This window comes from Sphaeroforma arctica, assembly GCF_001186125.1.
Source record: "Sphaeroforma arctica JP610 unplaced genomic scaffold supercont1.3, whole genome shotgun sequence".
Taxonomy (NCBI): Eukaryota; class Ichthyosporea; order Ichthyophonida; genus Sphaeroforma; species Sphaeroforma arctica.
Genome location: NW_014040555.1, coordinates 97,035 through 105,831, shown reverse-complemented (window position 1 = coordinate 105,831; position 8,797 = coordinate 97,035). Strand labels below are relative to the sequence as shown.

General features: G+C 40.6%; 2 protein-coding genes across 2 annotated transcripts in view; one reads left to right on the top strand and one right to left on the bottom strand.

Annotated features, from left to right (window-relative positions):
• Positions 1 to 707: 707 nt before the first annotated feature.
• Positions 708 to 7,388, bottom strand: SARC_00131 (hypothetical protein). Its single transcript, XM_014306186.1, has 10 exons — positions 7,106 to 7,388; positions 5,908 to 6,000; positions 5,381 to 5,560; positions 4,664 to 4,814; positions 4,268 to 4,331; positions 3,959 to 4,117; positions 3,598 to 3,663; positions 2,363 to 2,527; positions 1,765 to 1,865; positions 708 to 915 (listed from the first exon to the last, which is right to left on the bottom strand). Exons 1-10 carry the CDS (start codon positions 7,277 to 7,279, stop codon positions 788 to 790), a joined length of 1,281 nt encoding a protein of 426 aa, XP_014161661.1. The 5' UTR covers positions 7,280 to 7,388; the 3' UTR covers positions 708 to 787.
• A 780-nt stretch (positions 7,389 to 8,168) lies between these two features.
• Positions 8,169 to 8,797, top strand: part of SARC_00130 (hypothetical protein) — a 5,743-nt gene continuing 5,114 nt past the window's right edge. The window contains exon 1 of the mRNA XM_014306185.1: positions 8,169 to 8,407. Coding sequence (XP_014161660.1) covers positions 8,290 to 8,407 — 118 coding nt within the window. The 5' untranslated portion in view covers positions 8,169 to 8,289. The remainder of the gene's footprint in view (positions 8,408 to 8,797) is intronic.

The window sequence follows — 8,797 nt, the reverse complement described above, 5'->3', positions numbered from 1 at the left end:
CGTAACGTAACGTTAACGTACTACGTACTACGTACTACGTACGTACGTACTATATATATATATATATATATATATATATATATATATATATATATATATATATAGTACAATCGATAAACCTCATCTTCAAAGCTAGTAATGAGGTAAGTGTATATTAATAAAAGCTCGTAGTAAGGTACAATCGAGCTACACCTCATCTCCAAGCTAGTAATGAGGTAAGTGTATAATAATAAGTGCTCAACATAAGGTACAATCGATCTAAACCTCATCTCCAAGCTAGTAATGAGGTAAGTGTATATTAATAGCTGATCGCAATAAGGTACAATCGATCTAAACCTCATCTCCAAGCTAGTAATGAGGTAAGTGTATAATCATAACTGCTCGTAATAAGATACAATCAATTTACACCTCATCCCCAAGCTAGTAATGAGGTAAGTGTATATTAATAACTGTTCGCCATAAGGTACAATCGATCTACACCTCATCTCCAAGCTAGTAATGAGGTAAGTGTATATTAATAACTGCTCGAAATAAGGTACAATGGGTCTACACCTCATCTTCAAGCTAGAAATGAGGTAAGTGTATATAAATAACTGCTCGCAATAAGGTACAATACATCTACACCTCATCTCCAAAGCTAGTGATGACACATGCGGGCTCGTTTAGTGCGAGAATCACTCATCGAAACAATTGGGACTAATATATTCTGCAGTTATTAGGCATGGTACACTGCTAGACCGCCCCAAATACAAGCACTGCAGATAGAGTATACACTTTTTATGTTATGTTATGTCTGCTTTTTCAAGACAGTGCACAAGCGATCAATTCCCAATTGAATTTCATCTATGTTGTAATATGCAAACGATAGTCGTGCGCAGTGGCCATGAGCCTTACCGTCGACCGATGCCTTTGAACCTAATGGGGAAGCACGTTACAAAAATGGGAATGAGCTAGACATCGTGGTGCAGATACATCATGCTTTTTTGTGCATACGATTTAGAACACACAAGACATACTCTCGACTATACCAAAAGTAGACAAGAGCTTACACAAGTATTGGCTTGTATACAACATTTTTATCCAAAGATTGATTGAATATACTGTAATCTCACAACGCTTCAATACATCTACAAAGAACACTCAGTGGATCTAATGTATCCGTTATGACGCAAGACGGATGCGCTGCTAGGATGTTCTCGTGGCAATCTAGACACCTCGCAAGTCTTTGCAATCCAAATCATTAGGAAGTACGATTGAGAAATTGACCATACTAACCTGTTGTGAGGAATACGCATAAGAGCTGTAATTATCTGCTCCTCTAGTCGATGGATAGTTGCACGCAAAAAGAAGTAGACAGTACCTAGCCTAAAGTGTACTCATGCTAGAAATGAAAGATCATCCTGTAGAAAATATCTAGCCTAGAGTGTACCCATGCTAGAAATGAATCCTGTAGACATTACCTAGCCTAAAGTGTACTCATGCTAGAAATGAAAGATCATACTGTAGACAATACCTAGCCTTAAGTGTACACATGCTAGAAATGAAAAATCATCCTGTAGACAATACCTAGCCTAAAGTGTACTCGTGCTAGAAATGAAAGATCATCCTGTAGACAATACCGAGCCTAACGTGTACTCATGCTATAAATGAAAGATCATCCTGTAGACATTACCTAGCCTAAAGTGTACCCATGCTTGAAATGAAAGATCATCCTGTAGACAATACCAAGCATCACTAGAAATGAAAGATCCTCTTAAGACTTGCCTGGTGTGTAGCTGACTCCAGCTTCCTTGCAGTCGACCATTAGCGCTGTCATGTCACGCCCAGGGCAAGTGAGCCAGACAAAGTAGCCTCCGTCACTATCCCTGTGGACAAAAACCGGTAATAACCTCACTGATGAGAGTGAAAAGCGATACATACATGAAACCCATCAAATTGAGATGCATGGTCGCCAAGTAAAGTTTGAACTTCATGATTTGCAATGAAGCGAGTGCAAAAGTGTGCGCAAATGTACTCAAATCAGAATTCCAATTGTAGTGGCCTATTTGAGGTAGCGAGAAGGTCTGAGAAAGAAAAACGAGCTCGATAATAATACATAATAATATATAAATATAATAAAATAAAATGGAATATAATATTAATAATACAATAGCATATCTATATATACATATATATAAGGAAACGGGGATGAACTAACATGAAATGTGTACGCATTAGAAAAAACAGGCAAAATGCTGGGAAAAGGGAGAAAACACACTTGATAGTCTCATGTGAGAATAAACAAATAAGAATCACAAATCAAGAATCACATGAATATGTTGCTCGGACTGACAAACAATCACTAACTGTGCGGTTTACTTACGTAAAGGTCACATCTGTCCCCGCCAGCCCTACTCGTAGAGCTTCGCACATTGCACCCTTTCTCTCACCCAAGGTCTTCCGTAGTGCATCAAGATGGACATCAAATCTACCGGACTCTACCAAGGAATATACGATGGCACCAGCGAATGGATGTAGACCCCCACCACTGTTTGGTTGAAAGGAAGTTATCTTATCAGAACACTTGAACAAAAAAAACTTAACGGAATCTTATAGCGCGCATCAGATAGGTTTATCGTACGCAACTCATCACGCAAAGTACTGCTCTATAGTTTAAAATAGGCCTGGATTCAACCCGACCAAGCGGGTAAATATCGACTACAATCAGTTCAGCGGAAAGGTATAGACCATCACCAGTACATTTAAGAACCGCTTGTTGCATATGATATTCGTCTTAGTTGTGTTAATGATACATATTATATGATAAGCCGACTATCATAAGCTCGGTGATAATCTGCTTTGATGTTATAACGATATACAATAAATATTACAATTCACGATCGTGTTGGTGTCGTAAAGTGAGTAAAACACACCTTCCCTAAGGCTGCAGCTCTCCATTGAACACATATTTACGGGCGATGATCAAAGTACATTACTGATACTTCGCAACTTGTTCGCCCGGGGCTACAATACAGGAGGTATATATTTGCACACAAGAGGTATACTCTTACACTAACGCAGAACTCTGTACGTGAAGGAATCTACACCGTGAAACCAGCGATTAGTACCGCTATACAGAATCTTCAGGAACTCGGAGAGGCAGTGAAATCAAGTGATAAAATAATCACAACGTCTGAGCATACACCTCAGGGTCACAGCCGATGCTGAGTCTCATAAGTGTCAGTAGATACCCTACCGCGTCAACATCATCTCAGACACATTCTGTGTAGTGTGAGTGTGATTCCGGGTGCACTATTGTGGGCCTTGCTCGAAACATGTAAACATGCGATACATCACGCGTGACTGTCTAACGACCGTGTACACCCGAGACACACACGATGCGGAGTGGTTCTTAGGCACGCATTTGCGATTGCTCATTAGCCCGGGGGCAGTTTGACTACGGTTGATTCGAAGTATGCCGGCAGAGTCAGGATGTTTTTGCACAGCGCACGTGTTGCTGATACGTTAGAACGCCCCACATGAGCCTTATATAGTCTTATCTGATGCAAAAGAGCATGAATATAAACTGCTTGATGATGTCAATCGACTTTGAAGTACCTGTTCACGTAGCCTCGGTTCTGGATGGCGCTGTGAACTCGCTCAGGTGATTGCACCCATCCAAACCTAAACCAAAATTTTAAAATTATGGGTTTATTAAAATGAAAAACCCGAATCCGGCTGCAAATAACACGTAGGCAACCGAGACTCTTTGTAAATATCCACATGTTTATACTCACGCTTGCACACGCTCGACTTGTGCCACTCTACCATACAAACCGTGGGCAGAAACGTTTACGCGCCGTCAGGTCGGCGTCTGCATTGAAACCTTTCTTGGGACAGCTATTTGAATGGCCAAAAGGCATCCCACTCAATATCTCGAATAAAATTCGGTAAAAATGAATATGAAACTCCGACGTACCTCAACCCCGGTGCTAAAAGCTTACTGAAGGATCCCAGAGATATACACCAATCGGGACATATTGACGACATCACCGACGGAGGCTTCTGGGACACTCCCGTGGGTGTGGGAAAGTATAGGCTCTGATACACATCATCGGTTACTGCCAGCAGTTTCCGTCTGACAAACAAGACGATATGATATCAAGGCATGATTAGATGAAATGGGTATCCATATGCAAATACTCAAACGCTCCAGTAAATAAGCCTCATCGACAAAAGCGGAGTGTAACTCAGGCTATATTCTTCTACTGCGCTCCACAGTGCTTACTTCTCCAATATGGCGGCAAATTTTTTTCGAGCGGACAGTGGCATGGTCGATGACGATGGGTTGCCTGGATGTAAAGAGAAGTGCGCAGGGGCAAGACATTAGAGATCCGGGACTGGCTGTACATATCACACATTGGGGATTCGTGGTATATGTAGTCAGAGATATCAGCAGTAATGGTTCGCTGTAGGATCCTCGGGTGTTTCTTCTCCGCGGGATGTGTGAGCTGGTGGTTGGTAGAAGTGAAGTCGGTGCTTGAAAGTGAACGTCAGACTAAACGTCGCTAACGGAATCTCACAGCGAAAGGCTAGATTGGAATTTATAATTAGAACACTTCTAAGTACAATAGTAACCAAAGACGTAGCGCATATAAATAGGTTGTAATACGAACCAACATACCATATGATGGTATGGTATAGATGAATTTGACTTCGGGATTTTGATCCAAGATATCTTCCAAGGCTTCAAGATCGAGTCCGTTGTGGTCTGCTGGCACTGGTAAGCATCGCAAGGAATGATCATTGAAAACTGACAAGGCCAAAAAGTATGTCTGGAATTGAAGTGAAAGATAAGATGGCATGAGAGATGTGTGAGGGTGTAGAGATGTACATGACCCTATGTACCACATGAGACACACAATACCGCATGTAGTAGTCACATGTAGATGGCAGGGCGCAGAAGAATGACTTCCTGGCTGCCATATCTATAGTGAGTGTAACAACGGTAAACAGAATATCTGGCTAATTGTCATGTTGCACCGAAAGAGTGCTACGTTTGTTCTGACATAAAGATACCTACTCAGTACAATACACGTAGACAGAGACGTGGGCAATGAGCTCATAATCCGTACTTAGATAGTCATGAATGTGTGCGATCGATGTCACACCTGGCAGAGTATAAATACACGCTGCACGAGATATACAGTATTGATGTACTACCGAGAAAGCTACCATCACACACATGCCAGTGTATATCATTGAATGTAGCGGTGTTTTCGTTGCTGTGAGATTTTATGTCTAGCCTTGTACTGAGGTCACCTCATCCCTGCTGGGCGAAACAAACCAACAAACCAATGTGTATCAACAAAGCGTACGCAAACAATCAGATATGACATACCGGATCTTCAATCAGAACTAAGTCTCCTGGCTGCGTCAAGGTTGCGCACACTATCTCCAACGCACTCGACGAGCCGTTAGTTAGAAACAGACGGTCAGCCGATACGTCACTTTCGTATTCTTTAGACAGCCACTTAGCTATTGATTCTAATACAGGTGCTTGTCCGGAATTGTCACCATACTGGTTTGTAGGAAGAATAGTTAAATAGCATGAGAGGGTCATAAGAATCAATATCGTATGAGAGTTCGAATGCGACTGATACATGCCTCCGTCCGATACGTTCCGGGGTCTTGCTCGTTTTCGAATACTCTTTAATCGAAATGCCGAGATAGTTAAGATGAAAAGTGTGTTAGGATACATACGAATAATGCGTGCACATCAACTATAGTCCGCTGAGCATCATACCTTAACCAAGGTTGATACGCTCGGAAGAAAGAATATCAAAACAAGCACTGAGGAAAAGAAAGGCAGAATAGTACATTCAACTGTGGGCAGCTTATAGTGGCAGACGAACCAAGTCACCGTACCTGCAATACGTCACGAACATCGAAAGTGTCGTTTCGGCAGCGCTTCGCCACATCACTGACGGCATCGCTAATCAGGTCCATTGGCAGGAGATTCTGTGGTATATGAAGAGCAAGAACGATCAAATTTCCTGCGCTGTGAAGTATGTGGTAGAGTGTACTGGTAACTGTATGAGAGCACACGTGATCAAATGCTAGTTGATCAGAAAGAGTGTACTGGATACTCGTTGACGGGACAAAGGATATAAGCGTGAAACGCATTTGCACACGCCTATAACGCTAACATTGGTTCTAAAGTATATTATGTTATGTCTCTGTCGAAGATGAGCGTTTGCATTTACATGGGTTGGAACTGCTATGCAGGCTACTTGACTAAAAACATATGACAGATGGGATACGATCGTGAGTACATTATGTGCTACTTGGCATATAGAATACTACACATTCGATACACACAGCTAAAATGTGTTGGGATATTGTACACAATCCCTCCTGAGTTATCTTGCATACACGAACCCCGCGAGGTTTGAGACTACATCGGTATATCCGACAATCAAAAATCACCCCCTCAACCCCGTCATCCTCCTCGATAAACCACAGGCAACTACATACAGCCGTAAAATGACGGTTCATTTGCACAAAAGTGGTTTTTTCGATTGATGTATCGGTTAGGGTGGTGTATTACCGCGCGCACATTCTTGATTTCAGAGAGTATCCAGTGAAGTCACAGCTCTAGTGGAGTCTACTACTGCGCGAGGATCTAAATTTGATGTACATTATGAGCTGCCTTGAGTGGAGAATAGCCCACAGGTATTTTGAAGGTATTCAAGGGTCTAATTATCTATTATGAAATGACAATGGGGTGCTAACTTAGTGGTTTATGGAGGTAATATACATATTATGCAAGACATTACATCTAGAAGATAGATATAGACACGCATATTTGACTATCCCAGTTCCAGATAATATTGACATACACTTGAGCAAATGTGAAGACTTATATTTGAGTCTCTCGTGTACATACAACTTTTGTATCGATATGATACTTCAATATCATGGTAGGATTCAGTAACTGTGTCTGCTTGGCTATAAAGACGCAAGATAAATACACATAATCAAGTTTGGGTAAATACATATCCTTTCGTTTCATGAAAACATGGGTTGAGGTGATATATAACTCTGAAGTACTGATATATACTACCTTCGATGGTTGTCCAATACCGAAGTCTATGACATCGCTAGTTGCTCGTTTCCATGCCGACGCCATGTTGCCTGTTGGTTGAGAGGTAAATCGTCTCGTAAGTAGAAATCCTGTAGGCGAGGAGAGAGTTTTTATGGGAATACGACCTATATGTCCACAGAGGCTTCTTAACATATGTGCACTGTTCTACTACACTTTTCTGTCTCGCCGATCACAACGATAATTCACAGGACGCGTATTGTGTGTATGGAGGGACAACTATAGTAAAAGGATAGAACTAAATACACACCTATTATCCATAGCCTTCGAAATTGAACATATTATTACATATTTACAATTTGACATACCACTGCTGAGCTCTGTGAGCAGTGCTGACTTCGTTGCGGCCTGCTGGGCTGCGGCTGGACCTGCCATATTTGGTATTTACAAAAAATAGGTTACGTAAATGAGTAGATCTGTGGCACCTTCAGTCTCCATTCTTCAGAGTTCAGGGTCAGGCACTGACGTTGTTTTATATCTAAAATAGTTATCTGTGTGTACATACGTTGTTGGTACAGTATTTATTTTTTTACATAAATATTTAGTAAATATTCCGTAGACTAAACGCATACATGTACATACTCCTTTTTCTTCTTTTTTTTAAAACCAAAATACTGCTAATTTCTTTTTTGAAAGTCAAAAAACAAAAGTTCACACATTTGAAAAAGAAAAGAAAAATGCCCCGCCTAAAACATAAAGTCTAAATTTAGAACGCCCGCCTTTTCTTGGCTGGCTTATCGAAATAAACTTTTCGGAATTCTCTGTGCGCATTGAGTGCGAGCTGAGACTCTGAGAGAGAGCCAAAGAGACCTAAGAGAGGAAGAGGTACTGTACTGTGTATATATTTATATTTATTTACGTATGTACATACATATCACACATATTCATGCCCATATGTTCCATGGGCTGCTGCTATAATTGTCGCACACGTAGATGACAACTCTCGCTCTTGCTGTCAAACCAGTACACCCTTATCGACTGTACATGCCCACATAAATAAATCGTTTTATAGTGATAGACCTAAACTTCTATGCATTCAAAAAGGGGAATAATAGCATATATATCACACGTACTTTGATATAGTGAATAATATAAGGTATAGTCTACCGACCAACCTCATTTCACAAACACTTAGCTCAGCCGTCATGCTTGGTTCAGTAGCAGACGACACAAAGGAGATGGACTCCTACAGCGATGACAATGAACTCTCAAGTTGTGATGCATCAGATTCAAGTGAAGAAGAACCTGAGCTCGCCAGCGACGGTGCGTTCTATTTCAATGACATGACTTGCGGGTTGATATTTTTGTGAATTTTTGTGTAGATATTTTAGATTTATATGTATCTGTATTCTTGCTGAAAGGGCCACACAGTGACGGTAGATTGCTTTTGAAAGTTAAAGCTTGTAGGTGGTACTATTTTTATTATATGTATGTCGATGTAGATGTGTAATCCTGTATTCTCTTGTGACTTGCCAGCGACGATCTTTTACTTGTATTTAACAAACATGTGTGTCGTAGTTCTTTGTGTGTGTGTGTTGTTTTTGTTATATATATATATATATATATATATATGTATATATATATATATATATATATATATATATATATATATATATATATAGTATAGTAGTAGTACGTACGTACGTACTACTA